Source organism: Schistocerca gregaria, chromosome 11 (assembly GCF_023897955.1).
Source record: "Schistocerca gregaria isolate iqSchGreg1 chromosome 11, iqSchGreg1.2, whole genome shotgun sequence".
Taxonomy (NCBI): domain Eukaryota; kingdom Metazoa; phylum Arthropoda; class Insecta; order Orthoptera; family Acrididae; genus Schistocerca; species Schistocerca gregaria.
Window position 1 is genome coordinate 144,878,751 of NC_064930.1, and position 24,894 is coordinate 144,903,644.

At 39.9% G+C, this 24,894-nt stretch overlaps 1 protein-coding gene across 1 annotated transcript in view; it reads left to right on the forward strand.

Moving 5' to 3' along the window:
- LOC126295266 (uncharacterized) overlaps positions 1-24,894 on the forward strand; it is a 710,311-nt gene that overhangs the window by 307,083 nt on the left and 378,334 nt on the right. Inside the window, exons 28-29 of the mRNA XM_049987689.1 lie at positions 13,289-13,451; positions 23,492-23,824. Coding sequence (XP_049843646.1) covers positions 13,289-13,451; positions 23,492-23,824 — 496 coding nt within the window. The remainder of the gene's footprint in view (positions 1-13,288; positions 13,452-23,491; positions 23,825-24,894) is intronic.

The following is a 24,894-nucleotide window of genomic DNA, read 5'->3' on the forward strand; positions in this document are numbered from 1 at the left end:
ATGATTAATTCTGTGTTACGTGAATAAATTCTATTGGGTTGACAGTCCATCGGGCAAATTATTACTCACTGTCGTAAAAGAGAGAGCTCATTGTTACGGAGTGCTGCAGATGATGTAGAACTAGTACCGTCTGCTCATATGACCCTTCGTTTCTCCTGTAATTCACTTTACTGAAGAGAGAGAGAGAGAGAGAGAGAGAGAGAGAGAGAGAGAGAGAGAGAGAGAGAGAGAGAGTGTGTGTGTGTGTGTGTGTGTGTGTGTGTGTGTGTGTGTCGGTTGCATGGAATCTCAGCACAGTATGGTGGGTCAACACAGGTATGTGACAGAATGGCAATGCATTTGGATGTGGCCATGACCACACTGCGTATTAAGTTGCCAGATTATTTGCTGTACCAGTGGACTATTTACAGTGTCTGCAAGAAATGATGAACCACTCTCAGCCGTGTTATGCCGAGTAAGAACAAGTGGCCGTGTAAAACATCCTAACCGGCAGGGTTCTATAGGTGTGTTGTGCCTCATCAGTGACAGTCGGTTGTAAATCCAATAGGAATTCTTGTCAGTGAATGCAACACAACAGCCAACTGGATAGCCGTGCACATTGATGCACCACGTTTGGGATGGGAGGTGTACCGGCACTGGATCGAATCCGCCTGGCAGATTGACGACGAGTGTCGGTGTATCGGCCAGTCTTTGTGTGGTTTTCCACGTCCTGATAGATGAATACCAGGCTAGTACCCAGAGACTCATCCCCCTACCTCCGTTACTCGATTTGTAAACATACTAATATGTTTACTCCACCTTCACACCAATAACGGTATATCCACAGAATTGGGGTATACATATTCGATACGGAGCAGGGTGCGGCGACAGGAAGGGTATCTGGCCCATATTTAATAAACCGTCCCAAATCCATTAATAAAGTTGTCAGCCCTGCACTAATCGACACAAAGGCACAAGAAAAAACAGGAGGAGGAGGAGGAGGAGTCGTAATGGAAGCAGCGAGTTGAACCCAAAATAATTAGTTGTGGGGTTGACTGATAGAGTATACTGTCAAATTTCTTGATCAAATTACACGATAGTGACTTCTTTTATATATAGCATAACTAGTACAATGCAATGGCTGCAAGTTAATATGACTAACAGGATAAAGGTGATAAAAATTGAACTATGCCACAAAATTGTGTCAAACAATAATTTCCAACGTGTAACTTCCATAATATATTCCTGATAATCAAAGAGATGTTATGAAGACAAGAACTTTTACATACAACAAATACAATATCTGAAATTATTAATTTTATGAAACAATAATCATCTTGATTTATCCCCTTTATCGAGCAAACCATAATTGTGGAACCCACTGGTCTTTTGATCCAGATTAGAACCTTTCACAGCTTCATTTAAATAAATATAGGAATGAATACAAAATAATGCTTTCCTTATGTTCCTCGTCATGTTTTCCGATTCATTCAAACTTCTGCAATAACACTACTCGAGCAGGACACCGAGCGCACCTTTAGTTTCCTGTCAGTTCTGTCGGCCCACGAGCCACACCTCACCTGCCTCGCTTCTAGCCTTCTAGCCTGTCCTGCTCCAGTCAACAGACCACTTCACTTGCAGCAAACCACTGTGCTAGAGAAAGACTGTCAATAAGTGCCAACATGGTCCAGAGTGAATGCAACACAAAAACAGAACAATACCTGACTGAAGGCATGTAGTGTGGTCCAGCAAGTTCTCATTTTGCCTCTTTTCAAATAATGTTAAGTATCAAGCACATCAGTGCCACAATGCGACATTCAAACCACAGGGGGGTGGTGGTGGTGGTGGTGGTGGTGGTGGTGGTGGGTGGGTGGGTTGTGTGGCTCTGTGATTTTAAGGGGTTGTTTTCATAATATGCCAGGCAACGTATTTAGATTACTGTGGATATAAACAACATATTGAATTGTTTACGTGCTATGCTTAGTTTGCTTTTTTTCAGTTTCACAGCATTAGGGCTTCAGACAGTGGGAGAGAAGTACTGATAAAAATATATCAGGCGGAGCAGCAGGTCTCGAGTCAATCTGGATAGCTCCTCGGTGGCAGTGTTAAACATGTTCACAGGGACTAAGCTGCAGACACTCCTGCCTGCAAAGATGGGAACATCCATGTGTTCACGTGGCTGTCTGTTTACATTCATGGTTTGATGAAAACTGAAGCACCATATCACACATGACGGGCCTACTGAAACAACTGGTCGTAATTTAGGGTGTTGTCAGGGAGATTGGGTGAAATGTTGCAGTCGGTATTCCCCAAAATTTGATGAGTGGCTGCAGCTAGATATGACATATCGGAAGAAGTTTGTGAACACACTTCCTTGCTGAAATGAGGCCAGTATCAAGGCTAGATGTGGTGGTATACAGCAGTTGCACAGTATCTCCAAGGGGTGACTAATTTTTTGGACTGGTTTGTGTACTTTCTTTTGTTGAAATGTGTCAGTGAATATGTAAGCCCTCAGGCTTTAATGACCATTTTTGCTGAAGGTAAAATCTTGTAGGTTGTAAAGCAACATGATGTTCGTCTTCAGTTTCTTCTGAAACACTACTTATTTCAGTCCGTCTGCTGAGTTCTCCTTCAGGATCTTCTTGTTTCCATAGTTAGCTGGACACTGTCAAAGACCAATGTCACATTGACTTTTAAAATGGAGTCAGTGATTATGATAGTATAAAGACCATATTTTTCAGTAGTGCAAAAAAAGTGTTCTTTTGACAGGAAATGGAAGGACCTGGTTACCTCCAACTGTTCATAGTTTACCAAGTGATGTGTGGTCGTGGCAAAGTGAATATGTGTTTGTAACTGAGAGAATGGTAAGAGCACATTTTAATGTGGACATAAACCTTATGTAGTTGAAACAAAATGTGAAGTATGTGGTAACAGAAAATCAGGAGAACTGCGGCCATTATACAGAGACCAGCAACGTAAGGGTCCTAGCTGAGAAATGAATAATTTAGAGAAGTCCAAGAACTGTCTGTGATCTCTAATATCAAAAGTAATTTAAATAGAGATGGCAGGTATTGGCTTCCAGTTTCATGGCTTCAACACCATCTGAGAAGTAAACACTCATCCACGATGCACAGTGAATACAAGTAACTACAGGGAAGCCATCTCTGTGCCACAAAAATATATTTTGCTGAACATTCTTCCACTCTTTCTATTTCTGTTAGTGCATTCTATTCAGTGACAACAGTCTAACAATAGTAGCTGGAAAAATTTCTCCCAACCACCCCATTTCTCCAGAATAAGCTCGGGAAAAGTCACTTGTACAACTGAACCTGATACTGGCCACTGATGATGTTCAGCCAACTGGGGACACCAGAAAATCTTTAAGCAGGTTCCAGTAGATGGGTCAGAATGTTGCTTCTGTGAACCCTTGACCCTCGTTAATACCGTGATGAACACAAGCGGACCAACATCGGCAAACAGGATTCTCTCAAGGGTAAATGGTAGAAACTACATTCAGTTGCTTTCGGTTCATATTCGGTTGTGTTGGTTTCTTGTGTGCTGATTCATTGTTTTTAGAGGAATTTCACATCTACTCCACTTTGACAATAGGTGTACAGAAGGCTTTAGTCTGCTGTCTTGTTCACTTCTGTTGTCGACATGAGCTGAGGGAGTGATGTAGTGGTATGAAGAGAATGTAATGTCGCTATTAGAAGAATATGGATATCGTAGATTTTTCTGGGATCCAAGAGATGCACAGCACAAATGTCAAAGAAACAGAAATATGATGTGTAAAAAACATAGCCAAAGTGTTTAAGAATCCAACTGAGGATGTGAAAAGGCAATAAATTCGCTAGATGCTTGGATCTGGGGGAAATGAGGTGAATAAGTTTTGTATTTCTTTTTATTAAAAATGAAAAGCACAATAAATTTCCTTGGCAGTAAACGAGTGTCTATATGTATCCATTAATAAAAAAACGTTTGAAAGATCTGATCAGTCTCATTGCATGTGCTTGTAGTATACGCAATTATATGGCCGATGTGTCATTGTTATATTATAAATTTTTAATGGTCAATAAAAATGCTTTACCTGGTATCAGACTATACAGCAGATTCATCAAGTAGCCTTAGTGAGATTCACACTTATTGTGCAGGTTCACCCCTAGAATGTTAAGGTGACCCGTGTCAACAATGGGAAAGGAGGGCACCGGAAGGGATGTCTGCCTGAAATGAATGAGAAAAATTAATAAAACTTAGAATCTATGTCCTCAGTGACAAGGTACATCAGGACTCATTGATTGGACCGGATTTTACAGGACAACTGCCAATCTAGGATTCTGTTCTAACTGCAGAAATAGGAAGCATCAGAGGTGGTGGCCAGTCTTGGCAAGCAATGACAGAAGCAGACAGCACAAATCTGTCTGCTCTGATTATCTGGAAGCTAAGAGACACATCTACTCAGACTGAAGACTGGTTTCTGAAAGAGAGAGAGAGAGAGAGAGAGAGAGAGAGAGAGAGAGAGAGAAATGACTGTTCTGCTCTGCAGAATCTTCCAGTGACCACACAGGGTGTTGCTAAACACGTCTGGATTTACCAGTAAATTCAGCAGAGGGCTCTCTTGCTGATGGCTTTAACTGGACAGAACTGTCTCAGTTCTGAAAGGAAGGAAACTCTGATCATGTAGGCCAGGTAAAGGTGTACACAGAGAAGTTAAAAAAATGATTGAAAAATGTGGCTGGTACCATTCAAATAAAAATTAGTGAACTGAATCACTGAAAATACCTTCACTGGTTGCCACCGTGTACATCCTCCCTCTTTTCGTGGAAGTTGTGATCACTGGGATTTGTGGTGCCGTGGACGGGTGGATTTGTGTAATAGAAGGCTTAAAAACTGTGAAGTGAAGTGTTCCGTTACAAAATTCTGTTTTTGTGAGTGGGAAGGGACTCGCACGTAGTTGTATTTCAAATTCTTCAGATACTTAAATAACAAGAAACACCAGATTCCCAATTTTTGTTCAGAAATACAGTACCACCTGCAATAATTAACGTCGTCATTTTTGGAATTGTCAGATCTAAGTATAGACAAAGGTAATATCGTGCCAGAGAGCTCCACAAAAATGGAATAAATTGTGATGGATTCTCTTAGTTTGAGAAGTTTCTACTATTAATTTTACTATTGCAGTACTAATCAAGGTGAAGTAAAAGGGTAGATACTGGCTGAACTGAATCAGCATTGAATTTTTTAACATTTAGGAAACCAAGCCCGAGCATAGCTTGGGGCACAGCTCTGTCCTTTTTTTAAAATGCGCCTGAGTATAGGTGAGGCCATGATTTTCTTAAAATGTGAATCACCTAACTTGAAAACTGGACTTATTTCATATGAGAACACTGTACGGACATCTCGCAACCCCTTGACTGGTGTTTCATTCTGTTGTTAATTTCTAAAATTATTTTTAAAAATGTTAGCTAATGTAACAGCTGCTGTCACAAATGGCTGAGCCAATATGATTGCATTGTCTAATTTCTAGCTTGTACTCGTTTGGTTTTGCAGCCTGCTGTAGTTCTGCTTCAAATACATCTCATGCTGTTGAGTGAGCAAGAAATTTTGGAAGCCCAGGAGGAAGCAATTGCTCAATAACTTGCCTGGCACACTTTTCTTAGGAAAATAATAATACTTCCTGTCATCATTATTTTAAAATGTGTAATCTATCAAAGATCTAAAGTAAATATGGAAAATAAATCTTGAACCATGGCCCTCTTTTATGTGTATTACTGTTGAAGATACATCAATTACACATGTGCCAGTAACACTTAAAAAAACAAACACAAATGGCCAGTGCCCTATGCCTGATATTTTTCTAAGTGACCAGTCTCTTAAAGTGTTAATGTCTTACAGGAGCCATAGGAGTGTGTAGTTGTTTGTGTTGTCTTGCAAATGTTATTCTCATTGGTATGCAGTGGAACCATTGCCAAAGGCATAACATACATCAGCAACCCAACAGAATACTTGATTCTTTGAAAATCAATGTATTTGGGTGACTGACATAACGAATCAACATACTGCAAAATATTAACTCCCAACTTGGATTAGAACTAGATTTAGTACCTTTGGAAAAGAAAACGAAGATAAAATCTTGCTACATTGTCCATCTATTAATTGAAGGTAGTATTGTGCCAAATGTCCGCAGCTAACATCTGTCTAATACATAAAATTATATTTTCGTGTTCTTATAATAGTTGAATCGCACAGTGAATTTTTTGCAGTACACGGTATTAAGATAATACAGTATTACGGTTTATAGGCATTCACGGCAAGACTACAAGGGAGGGTACCAGTTGGTCAGTACAGCAAGGGAGCAGCAATACTTCAAAATTATGACTGGGAAAGACCAAATAGTGAACTAGTACTGCTGAGAAAATTAAGCCAAAACTAATCTACTTCAGCAACAGAAGAAACGAAGTGTAGCATAGGTGGCACAGCAGGGAGAGTAAGAATTAGGCAAGGGAGGGCAAAACAATATAAACTGTTTGCATTCAAAGGCAGCCGTCCAAAGTAGTCTTCTTCTGCTGTGGGAGAGACAACATAAACTAGCAAATGGTCAGTCTATAAAGTAGAGTAATATTTATGATGTGCAAATGTGAATCAGCTTTGAAGGTCTTTCTTGAGCAGGTTTTCTGTACATAAATAGTGGAAATGTAGTTACGCAACACACTACCTCATCAGTCAACATTAGGGAAAACGGCGGTCAATAGATTCAATAACTCTCTAGCAAGGAGAAGTCCCCAGTGGTCTAGATTAAGATCCCACATATTTCACCCTGCAGCCATTCAGCGTGCTGGGACCTCATTGGCAAGTAATCAACAGAGGAAAAAACTTGGAATTTTATGGGACTCTGTGGCGTTGAAAGAGAGGAATTATTTAGACTGGTTGTGCGGTGTAATTTCTTGGGCATGGCCTTCACATTCTTAAGGTTGTGGGTTTGAATCTCATCAAGTGCTTTAAATTTTTTAATTTTTAAACCTTTATCAAAATTCCTTTGAACATTATTTTATTCAATTAATTAGTGTAAACATAACATTTATTTCTATTTGTTTGTCACGTTGTAATCAGTATAAGAATTTTTCAATTTGTTCTCATTTTTTTTCTTTACATCATTTTTCCCCCACATGGAATTTTTGTGAATGTGAATTTAATTGTATTTATATATTATAATATTTAAATATTTGAAATTGTCTACCTGTCGATTGAACAACAAAAGATGAAATAATCTATTTACATTGACTCTACCGTAGTGTCATAAATGTATTTTTCATTTTAAGATGTACAATTTTTTTATGGTAATTGTCATGCAAACATTTATAACCTAACCTATATTGCTGTTGCACTGTGGACAAAGACTTAAACGAATGAAGGGATTATAGTTAAAATGATATTCGAGGAAAACGAGTAATAGAGATGATGACTGCAATAACATGGATGGAAAAATAGGAAGATAGCACAAAACAAATTAATACATAAAATTAATTAAAATCACCTGAGCAAAGGTTTCAAGTGGAAAAAGAATGAGGGGAAGAAAAATGAGAGGAAATAATGAAGCTGATATGATGATTAAAATGTGACAAAGGAATATAAATAAAAAATTACATTTAAAGCAGTTAGTTTAATAAAACTAGTGATCAAAGTGTTTCGATAAAAATTAAAATTAAGGTACCTGTGAGATTCTAACCCTCGACCTTCCGCATGCCGAGGCCTTACCGTACCCAATACACTAACACGACCAGTCAATGCAATGCTACTGTTTTAATACTATTGAGAGTCACACAACACGCTGAAATTTTTTTTCTCCGGTAACACACAAATGAGGACCTACCAGAGTGAATGGTTGCAAGGTGTGGAGGCTGGGATATTAACCTGCATCGCGGTATAGACAGTCCCATGGTTGTGGACATGCGTCCCTCCCCCAACCCCGGTAGATCCCTTTGCCAGGAAATCGCGTCAGACTTTGCTAATTCGTATGACGGCGCAACAGAATTCAGGGCATGGATATATCTTTGGTATAGGTCCTACCCAAGAGTCTTGCACTTAAACCTCCATACCGAATTTAATTACTGTTCATGCAAATCTGCATACCACCCGATATGCATCAACTTAGAAATGTCATAAAATACCACATTGTTATAGTCCTTCCAAACATGAAATATTGAAATGCATGGTGAAGGATACACACAAATCTTACATTTAGATCAAACTTGCATTGTAAATGAATAACCTCAACTAACAATTCATTTTGTGACGAAAAAGGGTTAACACAAATCATTTCCATATCCATCAAATTTCTCTGTATATCACATTGTTAAAATTATACAAGTTGTTTTTCACACAGACTACTTAGTTATAATTGGGGTCTGGTTTTGTGAGTGGTCAACTTCATACCACTGTGACCATGCAGTTATTTACTATTGTTCTCATATACTACACAAAGATGATTAAAATATGGCCTCATTGAGAGAGACCTGGAAATTTTTCTTTATATGTACTTAACACGGAACTAAACATTTATCTAGAATCTGATGATTTACGTTCGTTCACTTCCGTTCAGCCCAGTGTAGACCAGACTTAAAAAGAAACTAAGAGGAACATAGTGTGGCCTAACATTCCAGATACGAAGTGAGATGTTTATATTTTCCCACCTCCGCATTGCAAATGTTTTGAGTGAAATGCCCAGTCTGTGCGCTGTTGTTTTCACGTCAATTCTATCAGCAGTGAGAGTTGTTTAGTTCTCGGGGTGCTGTAAAACTCCTGTATTCTTCTTGTCGCTGTGCAGCCTATGAAAAGGATTGCGGAAGACTCCCAAATAAATTCCAAAGTACAGTGCAGTTTTAATACCAATATACTTCCAGGACTCTGGTGTCTGAGCCTGGTGAACTGTACCGGTTACATCAGATGTACCCAAAGTTGACATCAAATGACACAGTGTTCACAACAATCAACAAACAAGTGAGCCTACAATACATTTGCTCGCAACCCTAGCCAAAAAACGAGTGCCTCCGTGACCTCTATTTATACTTTTGTTAACAATTACCTACAATGAAAATTACAATTTTATATAAAATCACAATTAAAAGTTAAACCGAATATGAGCTACACATTGTAAAATTTTAGCAGTCTCAGTGCTGAACAAGGTGAACCTATTTTCAACTTAGTTAAGAGTTAATATAACATTTTCTGACTTATTATGTTACAGGTATCAACTCCATTTCTAAATTTGTTTATAACAAATCAACTAGTGCCTGAATTTTAGTGCTAACATATATCAGAGATTCAATTAACGTGCTTTATTAAATGTTCTATTTATATTGCTGTAGTAATTTTATAATGATAGGCTTACTGGTACATCCTGACCGTGTGCTACATTTCTTTCGATTAGGTACAGTATTAATTTCACATTTATATTGTGTTTCTCACATAATATCAAAGTTAATCGGCAAAGCATTGTTTTCGAATTATATGTATACTGAAATAGTGGTTATTTTTGTATGTAATTTGGAAACAGGTCACTTTAGAATTGGGCAATTAGGACTGGTGTTCATCTTTAATGCTCTCCGAGGGGTTCTGATTGGTAGCAATGAGATACAGTAATATTTCAGTACACTCCTGCCTTTGACATGTTCACAGGGCCAGATTTGTACGTTCTTGTTTTGACAAAACCCTATCTCACTTGACTTAGTCATCTGATCGCCCTGTCTCAATACCTTAGAAAATGTTGGAACTTTTAAGGAAATTTGGTGAAATGTTGCAGCCGATATCCCTGAGTTTTGATGAACGATTTCAGTTGGCTGTGGCACACGTGAAGAAACGGGTGGGGTGGTCCCTCGTCGAGGTGGTGTCGCACAATACTAGTGTGATGTCTCCCGGTAGTGACTAATTGTTTGCCTGATTTGCGTATTTCATTTTGTTCAATTGTGGCAGTAAATACATAGGTTTGCAAGCTTTTGTGGTGGCTGAAGTTGAATGTGAAAATTTTGTAGGTCGTAAGGCCACATCGTGGTCCTCTTCAGTTTCTTCTTACACTACTGATGTTTCAGCCCCTCTGGTGGTTCACTTGTAAAAGGGAGTTTCCCTGGATTTAAGGGCAACTCTTGTGACGGTCTACAGACCACAATTTTCAGTTAGTGCAAAATAAGACTGTTTTTGCAACTGGAAATGGAAGCACCTGGTTACCTTCATCTGTGTGTGTCCATGAAGTGGTCTGTATATATAGTCATGCTGAGAGGACTCTATGAGAATAGATTAATGAGGACACACACACACACACACACACACACACACACACACACACACACACACACATGAAACAAAGTGTGAGGATAAGGAGAACTATGACCATTTTATAGATACCAACAATGTACAGGTGCTGGGTAAGGAATGCACTGTTTATATAAGAAAAGTCAAACAATCGGTGGAGGTCTCGTAAGAATCAAAGTAATATTTTTAGAGATGACAACTTAGGCCTCCAGCTTTGTGGCCTTAACGCCATCATGAAAGTAAATACCCATTCACGGTGTACAAGGGATACAAAGGACGACGACTTCTGTGCTACAAGAAGAATATTTTGCTAACATTCTCCCACTGTTTCTCTTCCTATTATCAGTATCCGTCCAGTGATGGTGGCACACGAATAGGGAGCTGAAAAATTTCTCCCAACAACTGCATATCTTCAGAATAAGCTCAAGGAAACGCCCGTTCACAAGTGAACATTACACTGGCCTCTGACAGTGTTCACCCAACTAGGGACACCAGACAATCACAGCAGAAGGATCGAAACATCACTTGCGTAGGCACTGGTTAACACTGTAGGTGGCACAAGCTGATGAATATCAGCAAACAGGATTTCTCTTCAGGGTAAATGGTATGTGAGAGAGAGCAAACTACACTCAGCACATAAAGCTTTCATGTGCTGTCATGTTCACTTTTGTTATTTACATGATTTGTGTGAATGATGATAGAAGACTATAGATATCATAGTGTTTTCTGGAATCCAAGAGACTCACAGGACATACGTTGCAGGAAAAGTCACTTATACGTAATTTAATAAAATTCTTTAAGTGCTTCAAATATGTTGCTGCGGTCATTATAAACATACATACGTATAGCAGGTACTGGAAGGATGTACAGTCACCAATGTAATGTCTCCATTCGCCAGTACTGAGAGTGTAAATAGTAGCCTTTCTTCAAGTTGTGCTGGACTTTGCTAATTAATGTTCTGCTTTTGAGTTTCCTTCTCAGATTTAGTGTGTAGCCCATTAAAAGTGTCTGCCGGCTTTGAAATAAAGCTAAGGAAAGCTGAAGCTGTAATTCAGTGCTAAATGCAGTACCTCCATTTGCTTCACGCATATAAATTCAAAAACATAAATTCTCCTTTTCGTAAACCACTTTGCTTACTTCATCAAAAATAGCGTATTCAGCGAGAAGAATAATCCTTTCTGTGTAACAAAGTACCGGTTCATAGGTGTAATTATGTAGTGCTGTATGCTGAGCGCCAGTTACATTTGCCATTAAAAATTAACGCAGAGCTCGTACCCTGTGCTGGTAACGTCTTTTCTCCAGTTACTCCTAGTGTAAATGGTTGTTCACACATGCAAGCAATAAATGGTTGTTCACACATGCAAGCAAATGGTAGTGAACACTGATGATACATGATGTCTTGGTGAATTTCATCGATGAAGTCTACTCTGGTTAGCAGTCAAGTCCATTGAATGAATTTCCTACTCGTCAGTTACAGGGGAGGTGTCCGGTTTGCGTCCAGTTTGTTCTTTTATCGTCGCTAGATGACAGACTTCAGTGCTCTGGAGGTGGTGTTAGTCACTGATAGGGGTGTTGAGAGCTAGCACTGCCTATCTGTTCCACCCATCCGTTCTGGATCTTTCGTATTGTTGTGTTCCTGACACATTTTAGCTAACGCTACATGCCACACAGAGTTCAGTCGACGAGGTCGCTATGTACTCGTATTTTTGCTGCCTCTTTGATAACTGAAACCCATAACCCCATTGCACGGCCGACAGTTTTATCTGCTTCAGAACACGGCATCGGTGAAGACCGAGGTTTGTTTTTGAACAGAAAACGGTGCAGTGGTAATACAACTGTCTTGTCAACTGGAACACTGGTTTCCGACTGAGGTCTGCATGCGATGTGGTGTCTGCAAAAATGTATCAGTAGCGCTGGGATGTGAAGGTGGCAGAAAAAGCAGGTGTAATAGACAGGCAGCAGCAGTACTTCACCCCTAGACACCCTCAGACACCTCCACCTAGAGGTCTGCACGGATAAGAAATGTGCAATCCGCATCCGCACCCCATCCGCAAGGTCCTAATCAGCAACCGCATCCGCGGCAATTAATCCGCATCCGCAAGTTCCTTACGCGCATATATTTAAGTTTTGAATGAGTAATTAATGGTAATAGACAGGAGTACTTAGAATTATCGTATGTAATGACATAGTTATTGCCAGGGTGCCATTTCTGCGACAACTTAACTACTTTTTACATATACTAAGATGGTATCTGTTCTTTCGGTCATGTCCGAAAGACCAGATACCATCGGTGACCGTGCAGCTCGTTACAATGAAATTACAATGAAATGAACACCATTAGTTGTTTACAGGCGTTGACATACGCCAACGGGGACAGATGAAAACCTTGGATCTCCTGCTTACATGGCAGTTGCTCTAACCATCCAATGGTAGACAGTGGGCGGGTTTGCCACCCAGAGAGCACTTCACAGGCCACAGAAAAGACACGGCCGCGGAAACGAATTAGGCGCAGGTCTCTTGGGTACAGCTACGTCGGTCGTAGCCAGGGGCTGAGGACAACATACATCCACTCTACCCCGGCCCTGCGAGATTCCAAGAATGTCAACAGACTTGAAGTTTTCAAATAACATTGCAACATACGTACTGGGGAGATGCCTTGCTCATAATCCACAGATGACCCGCGGATATCCGCATCCGCGCTGACTTCTACCTCCACCGTATCGTGGGCCTGCCGACCAATGGCAGCGAAATCCGGAGGTACGTAAATAGCACACACCTTCGGTCTAACGGCTATAGAGGAACAGACTGGACATGAACCTAACACTTCGTACGAAGGTGATGACTAAGAAACTTGTCTAAATGTTGCACAAACGTGATACCTAGAATCGGCTAACCTGAGAATATTTTATTGACCTTCGGGATTTTACTGTCAGTGATGACGAATGTCTCGGTATGTGCTCGGACGACCTGTTCACCAAATGATTACTGTTTTTTTTGTCTGTTGCAGACCCACAACATGGGAACACGTTTGATTACGGCAACTTCTTTCAACAACAGTGTGTGGAGCAGCCCTTCTCCAGGAGTCGCAGCACAGAGGCCGGAGATGTCGCCGTCGGAAGTGGTGCTACATCATCACGTAACTACCCACACCGTGCCCGGTACGAGCACAGGTCAGTATGTGGTGAGGTGACACTCTTCTCAGTAACTTCAGCTGTCATCTCACATTTTTATTAATCTAAGGATGATTAAATTTCTTTATACTAGGGCTATCCACAAAGTACATTACGTTTTGCAATTAAAAATAAACAAAGTATTGGAAATTTTTTATTATATACAGATGGAAGCCACACTTAAATACTACTATTCTACATAGTTACCATTTAAAGTAAGGCACTTATCGTAGTGATGGACGAGCTCGGAAATTCCGTCGTCGTAAAATTCGGCCGCCTGCGCCTTCAATCGTGTGATTACCTCTTCTCGAAGCTGTGCGTTGTCATCAAAACGCTGCATAGCCAACCACTTCTTCATTGCTGGGAATAAGTGGAAGTCGCTCGGTGCCAGGTCGGGACTGTACGGCGGATGAGGAAACGACTCCCACTTAAGATTCGAGAACTCCACGAGTGGCATTTGCCGTGTGGGCCCGGGCGTTGTCGTAAATCGGCAAGATCTTTGAGCCCATCTTTCCCCTGTGCTTGTTTTGTATTGCTCTTCTGAGGCTGTGCAGAGTTTGGCAATACCTTTGAGAGTTTATTGTAGTGCCTCTTTCCAGGAAATCCACAAAAATCACACCTTTTGTGTCCCAAAAGACAGTCGCCATCATCTTCCTTGCCGACATTGTCTGCACACATTTCTTCGGTTTTTGGGGGGAATTTGTGTGCCCCCACTGCATTGACTGCAATTTTGTCTCACAGTTCACACTCTTAACCCACGTTTCGTCACCAGTAATGATGCGATCGAGTAATGAGTCGCCATCTTTCTCGTAAGCGTCCAAAAACGTTAACGCTGCAGCCATTCGCTGATTTTTGTGAATCTCTGTAAAGATTTTTGGTATCCATCTTGCTCAAAACTTGTGGTAACCGAGCTTTTCGGTAATGATTTTGTGCAACAAACTTTGTGAAATTTGTGGAAAACTCGTAGAGAGTTCCGTTATTGTGAAATTACGGTTTTCGCGGACTGCGGCATCGATATTTTCGACAAGTTCGGCAGTCACTATGCTGGGTCTTCCACTTCGCTCTTCGTCTTGAACATTAGTTCGACCATTTTTAAATTTTATGACCCATTGACGCCCTCCACCTTCAGTGATTATGTTGTCCCCATACACTTCACAAAGCTGCCGATAGATTTCTATCGGTGTTCAGTTTTTTGCAGTCAGAAACCTTACTACAGCATGCATTTCACACTTTGCGGCATTTTCAATTAACGCTGACATTTCAAACTCTGACAGTAACTAAACGGAGTACAGCACGAACGTCTCGCTAGCACGGCAGGATGACGACTGAGCGGCGGAGTGCCATGACACCAAGATGGCCGCACTAGACCCGCCCCTAACAGACACAAGCGAAAACGTAATGTACTTTGTGGATAGCCCTCGTGTACTGTCTTGAGGCTGCATTAAAAACAGGAGAAAAGTTGAGATTGTCGTTTTTAATACTTCAGTTTTTCTGAATCTGCCCTCCACTTGAGTATCATACACAGAACATATGTATGAGGTGTGTGAGAAAAGCAGTGAGACTGACAACACTGTGAGCAATGTGGCAACACTACTTTGTTCTATTTGTGAGACCGGTGTATTCATCCCTTCCAGGTGCTCAGTCCAAGTTTCGGCTCCGTATGGGCGTCCTGTGATTCTTGAGTGTCATCGATGAGGTTGTATTTTTGTTTACAAAATTGGAACAGAGGCATTTAGGAGAAATTATGCCACCAAGTTTTCTGTTAAACTTGGGAAATCCTCGAGTGTGACATTTGAAAAGTGGAATAAGGCCTATGGAGAACATTACTTATTAATGAGCTCAAATTTTTCCTTGGCACAAATCATTTTTGAAAGGCTGAGACGTGTCGAAAATGGAGCTCCCTCGAGGAGACCTTCGACTTCAAATTCGTATCCTGTCGGTTAATGAAGTTGTTTGAATCAATCTTCAAGTGGGGGAAAAGAAAGTTCTACAGAATATTGAGATATTTGCTTCTTGTAACAGTGTTATTGGCAAAGAAAAATGGACCGTACACCTTTTTCTGCGAAACTGTTCAAAACACATTAAATTTTTGAGAGTCCCACTCGTGTTGTACAACTTCATGTGGTTTTTTCCGTACCCCATATTCTCACATCGTGACGGTTAACTTTTCCATTTAAATGGGATGTTGCCTCGTCACTCTAAACACTAAGTGTGGAAGAAAACTGACACCCTTCACCTTGCCAAGAACGAAATTACTGCAGTAGCTGTGTTTTGTATGGTTTCATGCATAAACAGTGATGCAACACATGCCAGACAGACAGAGAGAGAATATGGAGCTGTCAAACTGCACGGCAAACAAATTTCTGCAGACTCCTCGTGAAACTGTCAGACACTCGGGGACAGCCCAGCAGTTTGCCTTTAGACAGAGAGCCTGTTTCTCAGAATTGTTCGTGTCATTGTCTAATACTCTGTGCTGTAGGAGGATCCACACTGTAGCCAGTATGAAAGTCATGCTGAACAGTTATTACTGGCCTGCACTGCAGCTAATGGCTAGTGTGGAATAAAATGTGAAAGTAACTCTGTCGGTTACATTTTCGTTACTGAACTCCTGAACCAATTGTGATGAAATTTGGTATGCAGGTAGCTTGAACCCTGAGAAAGAACATAAACTACTTTAGAGTGTAAAAAAAAGTGTCTCATAAAAGGGTGCAGTAAGGAATGGATCAGCTTTACCTCAGTGAATGTAAACGATTTTAAAAAGTAATTAAATTTGCTGCATAATGCTACAGAAGAATACTGAAGATAAGGTGGATAGATCACGTAACTAATGAGGAGGTATTGAATAGGATTGGGGAGAAGAGAAGTTTGTGGCACAACTTGACTAGAAGAAGGGATCGGTTGGTAGGACATGTTTTGAGGCATCAAGGGATCACAAATTTAGCATTGGAGGGCAGCGTGGAGGGTAAAAATCGTAGAGGGAGACCGAGATATGAGTACACTAAGCAGATTCAGAAGGATGTAGGTTGCAGTGGGTACTGGGAGATGAAGCAGCTTGCACAGGATAGAGTAGCATGGAGAGCTGCATCAAACCAGTCTCAGGACTGAAGACAACAACAACAATGAAGACATATATAATGAACAGATAATTGTATCACTCCGTATGTGCTGCTCAGCATTGATACTGCGCATACTGGTTCCTTGTGTATTGTCGCAGTTGAAAGAGGCGGGGCAGGGTGTGCACATTATGAGATTTGCTTACCACAACAGGTAGAGATGTGTGGGTAGTTGACATGATTGCATGTACAATACGTTACATACTCACAATTACCCATCATAACGAACTACTGATTTGCTAGTGAAGCTTAACGTAACAGCTAGTATAGAATTAAAAAGGAAAATATATTAGTGCAACTAGCATAAGACTCCCCTAATTTAAGTTCTGTGACTTCAGCGGGCAACATTACTCTCTGCTTCGTGGTCGTAATTGTGGTAATTGTCATTCAGTGCAGTGTATGCATATATTTTGTAGGTATAGCTCTTTGTTGATTCAGCAGAGTGTATTTTAGTTTCAAGTTCTGACAATAATTTTGTAAAGTCTCTGATTAGTTAGCATTTGGCACCAATGAATTATTCATTATAAAATATTTAGTAGCAAATTAAGAAAAAGGAGGATGTTCACTTTGTTGCAATTCAAGCACACTATACTCTTTCACTGTAAAATTTATGTTAGCGCATCATGGATCCTATTCTAAATCGGGCACATTACATCCTGTGTAATCTGCCCCTCATCAATGTGACATTGCTTTCATCTGTAAGACCACACTGCTTTGTTTGTTTGTTTGTTTGTTTGTTTGTTTGTTTGTGTTTGTGTTTGTGGTTGTGTTTGTGGTTGTGTTTGTGGTTGTGTTTGTGGTTGTGTTTGTGGTTGTGTTTGTGGTTGTGTTTGTGGTTGTGTTTGTGGTTGTGGTTGTGGTTGTGGTTGTGGTTGGGGTTGGGGTTGGGGTTGGGGTTGGGGTTGGGGTTGGGGTTGGGTTGTTCCATGGATCATGAACACAATTCTTTCATAATGATGTGGAACGTGTCAAAGTACATAACATTCATTTATCCCAAATAATCTTTCTAGTCTTATATATGGTACAATTGTTAATACTTACTGTATTTCTTTAGCCTACGTCTAAAAATTCATCTATGGAGTAGGAGGAGTTGTCATTCAGGAATTCCCTTAACTTACTTTTGAATGCCGATTGGTTGTCTGTCAGACTTTTGATATTGTTTGGCAAGTGACCAAAATCTTTGTGGCAGTATAATTCACCCCCTTTTGTGCCAATGTCAAATTCAATGAACGGTAGTGAAGGTCACCCTGTCTCCTAGTATTGTAGCTGTGGACTGTGCTATTAATTCTGAAGTGATCTGGGTTACTAACAACAAATTTCATTAGGCTGTATATATATTGTGAAGCTACTGGCAATATCCCTAATTCTTTAAATAATTGTCTACAAGATGATCTTGGATGAGCTCCAGATATTACTCTGATAACACGTTTTTGTGCAATAAATACGTTCTTTCTTAGTGATGAATTGCCCCAAAAGATGATTCCGTAAAAAAGCAACGAATGAAAATATGCATGGTAAGCTAACTTACTGATGTGCTTGTCTCCAAAATTTGCAATGACACTAACAGCATAGGTAGCTGAGCTCAATCGTTTCAGTAGATTGTCAATGTGTGTCTTCCAGTTTAAATTCTGATCAATACAGACACCCAGAAATTTTGAACACTCTGCTTTAGCTAAAGATTTTCCCCCACACTCTATATTTATTTCCAGTGTTATGCCTTTCCCTGTACTGAACTGTATGTACAGTGTTTTTTCAAAGTTCAATGGAAGTCCATTTGCGGAAAACCACCTAATAACTCTTTGAAAAACATTATTTGCATTTTCCTCAGCTGATTCTTGCTTTTTAGGCTTGATTACAATACTTGTGTCATCTGCAAAGAGAACCAAGTTTGCATCTTCATGAATATAATTAGGCAAGTCATTAACATATATTAAAAACAATAAAGGCCCCAAGACAGAACCCTGTGGCACCCCATTCTTGATACATCCCCAGTCTGAATAATCTGATGCCCTTTGTGTACTATGTGGGTTTACTGTTTCAACCTTCTGCATTCTACCAGTTAAATATGAAGTGAACCATCTGTGTACTGAACTATTCATTCCATAGTACTTCAGCTTATCTAAGAGGATTTCATGATCCACACAATCAAAAGCCTTAGAGAGATCACAGAAAATCCCAATTGGTGATGTTCTACTATCCAGAGCATTTAAAATTTGATCAGTGAAAGCATGTATAGCACTATCTGTTGAAACACCTTTCTGAAAACCGAACTGACATTTTGTTAAAACGTTATTCCCATTTATGTGTAAAGTTACTCTTGAGTACATTACTTTTTCAAACACTTTTGAGAAGGATGTCAGAAGTGAAATAGGACGATAATTGTTGACGTCTGTCTTGTCACCTTTTTTATACAAGGGTTTAACTATGGCTTATTTCAATCTGTCAGGAAATATTCCCTGATTCAATGAGCTATTACATATGTGGCTAAGAACTCGACTTATCAGGTGTGGACAAGATTTTAGTATTCTATTGGAGATACCATCAGTTCCATGTGAGTTTTTATTCTTAAGTGAATTTATTATTTTCTTAATTTCAGACGGTGAGGTGGGTAGAATTTCAATTTCATTTGTTTGCACCGGGAATGCCTCTTTCATATAGAGTTCTGCCCTATCTGGTGAGCAGCTAGTGCCTATATTTTCCACTACATTTATAAAATGATTATTAAAAATATTTTCAACCTGTGATTTTTCATTTACAAGCTTTTCATTGTGCTGAACAGTAATACTGTTGTCCTGTGACCTTGGTTGCCCTGTTTCCCTTTTAACTATATTCCATATTGTTTTAATTTTGTCATCAGAGGTGCTAATCTCAGACTTGATACACATACTTCAGGATTTTTTTATAACTTTCCTTAGTATATTACAATATTTCTTATAATGGTTGAGCTTATCTTCATCTCGACTTATTCTAGTGTCTTGGTATAGTTCCCATTTCCGGCTACAAGAAATTTTAATCCCTTTAGTCAGCCATGTTTTTTTATCAAGTTTATTTGAATTATGATTCACTAATTTCTTAGGAAAACTGCTTTCAAATATACCCACAAGTTTATCATGGAATAAGTTAAATTTAACATTTGCATCAGGTTCCCGATAAACATCCTCCCAGTCTACCCGTTTCAAGCTTTCCTTAAATTGTTGAATTGTTATATGGTTAATTGGGCGTATTATTTTATTTTATTTTTTTTTTTTTTCACATTACTGTATGGAGCAAAGTCATGAATTGAAAGTAGCTGTGCATCGTGATCAGAAAGCCCGTCCTTAATAGGATAGGTGCTTACTTCTTTTAATTTATCTTGGTCTATGAAAATGTTATCTATCAGGGTGCTACTGTCTTGTACAATACGAGTAGGAAAATCAATGACTGATGTCAGATTGTAAGAGCAAAGTAATTGTTCAAGGTCGTTCTTCTTGCTTGAGTGTTTAAGAAAATCTACGTTAAAATCTCCACAAATGATAATGTGTTTTCCTTTTTCTGACAGATAACACAGCAAGAGATCTAGGTTTTTAAGAAACATTTGAAAATTTCCAAGTGGGGACCTATACACAGTCACAATTATGAATTTACTACTGTCCAATTCAAGCTCACAAGCGCATACTTCAATGTGCTGTTCTACACAGAATTTTGCGGTTTCTATGTTTTTAAAACCATGTTCCCCCTTAACATAAATGGCAGCTCCTCCTTTCTCCATATTGTCTCTACAAAAATAAGTTGCTAGTTTATACCCATTAATATTTACATTTTCCATTTGTGTAGTTATATGGTGTTCAGACAGGCACATTTAGTTAACCCTGACCTCTGGAGAGAAAAATTAAAAATAACATGTCCATCTGACATTTATCATGAAACGTTTGTCTTCATCACTGTCTCATTGTAATATATGTATTATTTTATGTTCTGTAATATTTCTTGTCACTATTTGCATGTACACTGCACAACTGCATGAGAACAGTGGGGTATTTGCCGTTCTCCCCAGTCCAAGATGACTTGGACAGGATTTGTGATTGGTGTAAAGAATGGCAGCTAACTCTAAATATAGATAAATGTAAATTAATGCAGATGAATAGGAAAAAGAATCCTGTAATGTTTGAATACTCCATTAGTAGTGTAGCGCTTGACACAGTCACGTCGATTAAATATTTGGCCATAACATTGCAGAGCGATATGAAGTGGGACAAGCGTGTAATGGCAGTTGTGGGGAAGGCGGATAGTCGTCTTCGATTCATTGGTAGAATTTTGGGAAGATGTGGTTCATCTGTAAAGGAGACCGCTTATAAAACACTAATACGACCAATTCTCGAGCACTGCTTGAGCGTTTGGGATCCCTATCGGGTCGGATTGAGTGAAGACATAGAAGGAATTCAGAGGCGGGCTGCTAGGTTTGTTACTGGTAGGTTTGATCATCACACAAGTGTTGCGGAAATGCTTCAGGAACTCGGGTGGGTGTCTCTAGAAGGAAGGTGGTGTTCTTTTTGTGAATCACTACTGAGGAAATTCAGAGAACCAACATTTGAGGCTGACTGCAGTACAATTTTACTGCCGCCAACTTACATTTCGCGGGAAGACCACAAAGATAAGATAAGAGAGATTACGGCTCGTACAGAGGCATATAGGCAGTCATTTTTCCCTCGTTCTGTTTGGGAGTGGAACAGGGAGAAAAGATGCCAGTTGTGGTACGAGGTACCCTCCGCCACGCACTGTATGATGGATTGCGGAGTATGTGGATGTGGATGTGGATGTGGATGTGGATGTGGATGTGGATGTGGATGTGGATGTGGATGTGGATGTGGATGTGGATGTGGATGTAGTCATGAGTTGCTGGACTGTTATGGGCCACTGCCACAAAAAGTCGAAGTGCCCCTGCCATTATTATAGATAAAGTGTTATATGCACCACGAATAACTACTTCCACTTTTGCTGCGTAGTGTGTGTTCTCACTTTCATCTATATGGTATTAATCATAATACTTTAATATTATGTGATGAAAGAAATTTCTGACATTTAGCTGCAATGGGACGTTCCCTGAACCCAACGGGGACAGATGAAGAATTTGTGCCGCACTGTGAGTCACACACTCATTTCACCCTTCACGTGAGTAGTTGCCTTAACTATTGTGGCCATCCGAGCACGTTCCCCATCTGAGCGAAGTCTCCATATGCTGCACACTACAGAGTAGGAGCCCCTATACCATTATCCCACTTGTTTTCCTGCAAGTGTTGGGATGCTGTGGTGCATAGCGCTGAAATATCATTACGCTGTCTGGGGTATAATATATTGTATCTGGATGGTATCTGTTCTTTCGACAGTCGCAAAAATGCTGTTTTATGCTGATGTTAAGATAGATTTGCTCGTGTGCTGTAATCAAAGAATTTTACTCAGCTCACTTTTTTATTTCTTCATAAACATTAACACAGGAAAGATGCAAACTGCTTCGCATACTGCAGCAGGCACTGGAAGTAGTGTGTCGACCACAGAGTGTAATTTCGTAAACAAATACAATAATCTCCAGTTAATGTGATGCATATTCTTGCTCTCAAATTCAATAGCTCTGCATATTAACATTTGTTCAGAAGTGAGCGTTTTTGAAACTGAAGTTTATCATGACAAAAAATCCTCATCTATAAGTGTTTTGCTGCCAGAGCCAGAAGTAAAATTTAAATTATGCAGTTATTACCTGAAGTGTGCATACAGCATTGAGGAGAAATTGTATACACTTATCATAAATACATTGAAAGAAAAAGCATATTTTAAAGTTATGAATACAAGAAATATAAAAGATCCTAAATAATTTTGTGACATTCCTAAACCCCAATTTTATATTGTGTTTAACAGGAATTTGATGGTATCCCAAACCTTAACTAAACGATAGTACAGGTTATCAAGAGAAACAGTGAATAAATACACAACCAAAACTTTGATAGAAATACGCAAGTAATTGATTGTATTTAATAAACAATTCAGAAGATACAAAACTTAATTGAATGCTGTTTAGTAAAGGATAATCAGTACTACCAAATGGATGATAAATAAGTACAAAATTGACAGACTGGAATAGTCATCATTTTTCCGTGTTCTTGCCTGAAAGAAACACAATTGTGACTGTCACTTCTGTTAATTGCAGATTCATTTCGAACATTTCACACTGGTCAGTAATGGCTATAAAAGGAGGATGTTCATTGGCCATAGTGGAGGAGATGTTTGCTGAAAGTACTGGGTGGGATAGAGGATGCAGATGTAGGATGGAAACAACACTGAGAGTTTCATCCGACAGCACAACAAAGTCCTCTGTTATCTCTGCACGTCTCCATTCTCTTCCCAAGTCTCCACAGGATGTCACTGAGATTTTATCTTAACTCCTCCTCTGAATGCTGCATTTTGTAGTCAGTAGGCTGGAAGGTAACACATGTAGTTTGTGGACTCTATGGAATGTACCCAGGCGTCACATTTTCTTTGGTGAGGGTCACAAGATGCGATACCTGTTTGGTGAACTGAATACAATAAGCGATAATAATTATTTATGGTTGTCTGCTTATGTGAGAAGTTGCACCCAGTTGAATTAATCTATTTTCTTGAAATAGTGTCAACAGCAGTAACATGCATATGTTTTGGTGTGTGATAGGGTGATGTAAGAGACATTTCACATCACCACCTTTAATCGGGAGTGTCGGTCCACTGTGACTGTCAATTACGTGGTCGGTTAGTCTCTCCGTGGACTGAAGGTTCCTGCTTTTTTCCATCTTGTAGTGAATTTTTAATTTTGATCTCAGTTTCAAGTATCCTTTGTACTTTCATTTGAATGTCTTTCCTTAAACAATATAGAGCTCCCGAAATCTTTAATGATTGAACACTGTCTCTGTAATGTCGTAACAGTGCTGCCACCGCAACCTCGGCCAGCCTCTCGGCCTCTGAGATTGACAGCACCGATCGGGCAGCCCCAGACTCGTCCCACCCCGGTGGCATCTCCCGCGAGGACGACATCCCGGTGTCGGACGTGAAGACTTCGACAGACGGTGCCGCTACTCTTATTTCCCCGTGTGGTGACACGGGTAACGATCGGAGGGAAAGCGCTGTGGGCAGTTCTGCCAATGGAGCGGGGGAGGAGCAGCCCTCTGGGGACACTGGCTCGGCCAGTGCTGCCGTCAGAAAGCCGCCATTCCAGTACGAGGAGCTCATTGCTATGGCCATAATGAAGTCACCGCACAGGTTGGTAGCACTGCTGCAGTCACGAATGTGACCATCCTGTACACACGCCTCTTTAGTTTGGCACCACCTGTCGTATTTTACTTTTATATTAAATATAATTTAGTGCTGTTTTGGTCATCAACCGTATGTTTGTTTGGAGGTATTCCTTTATTATTTTATTTTTCTGCTATCCACATCCTATCAGTATAACTTCTCTGTCTTAACACCATCAGCAGCAACTCGGCTTTCAAATAACTTTCGACCTATGCAGTTCCTACTGTCTACAAATACCCCCCCCCCCCCCCCCCCAATTACCATGGAAGTTACTACTTGGTGCCTTAACATGTTTTATCTTTCTGTTCTTCTTCTTCTTCTTCTTCTTCTTCTTTTTCTTGTCAATGTTTTCCACTTTCCTCTGCTCACTTTTTCTGCAGAGAAGCTCCTCATTCCTCATGTTACCAATCCACTTAATTTTCATCCATTTATAGCTCCACACCTCAAATACATCCACTCCCTTCTTCTACTCCACTGTCCCCAGAGTCCATCATTCACTTCCTTGCATACTGTGCTCTACATGTACATCACCACAAATTTTTGACTCAAACTACAGCAGGCTTCTTTTATCGAGGAGTGCCCTCTTTGTATATGCTAGTTTGCCTTTTGTGTCCTCTTTTCTGTCTTCTGCATTAATTTGTTTCCAAGATAGTAGAACTGCTCCACTTCATCTACTTCGCAGTCCCCAAAATTGACGTTAAATCCGTCACTGTTTTTACATCTTGTATTTCTCATATCTAGTCATATCCATCTGATTCTTTTCTTTCACCATCGTATCAACTGCAGTTTTCATCTGTGACTAATGACGTAATGTTTCCAATCGTTCCATCCTGACTTTGTTTGTGTTCTTTATTGGGCGTTCTTTTACACTGTGTTGATAGGGGATGTCATAACTCTACTGGATCAGTGCATCTGATCAACAACACTCCCTGTTAAATCTTGTTATACTTGTTTCACACCCATATAGAGCAGTTCTCTATACTTACCAGTTTATTAATCTTTTGCTGCTGTACATTAGCAACTGTTTCCTCTTGTAG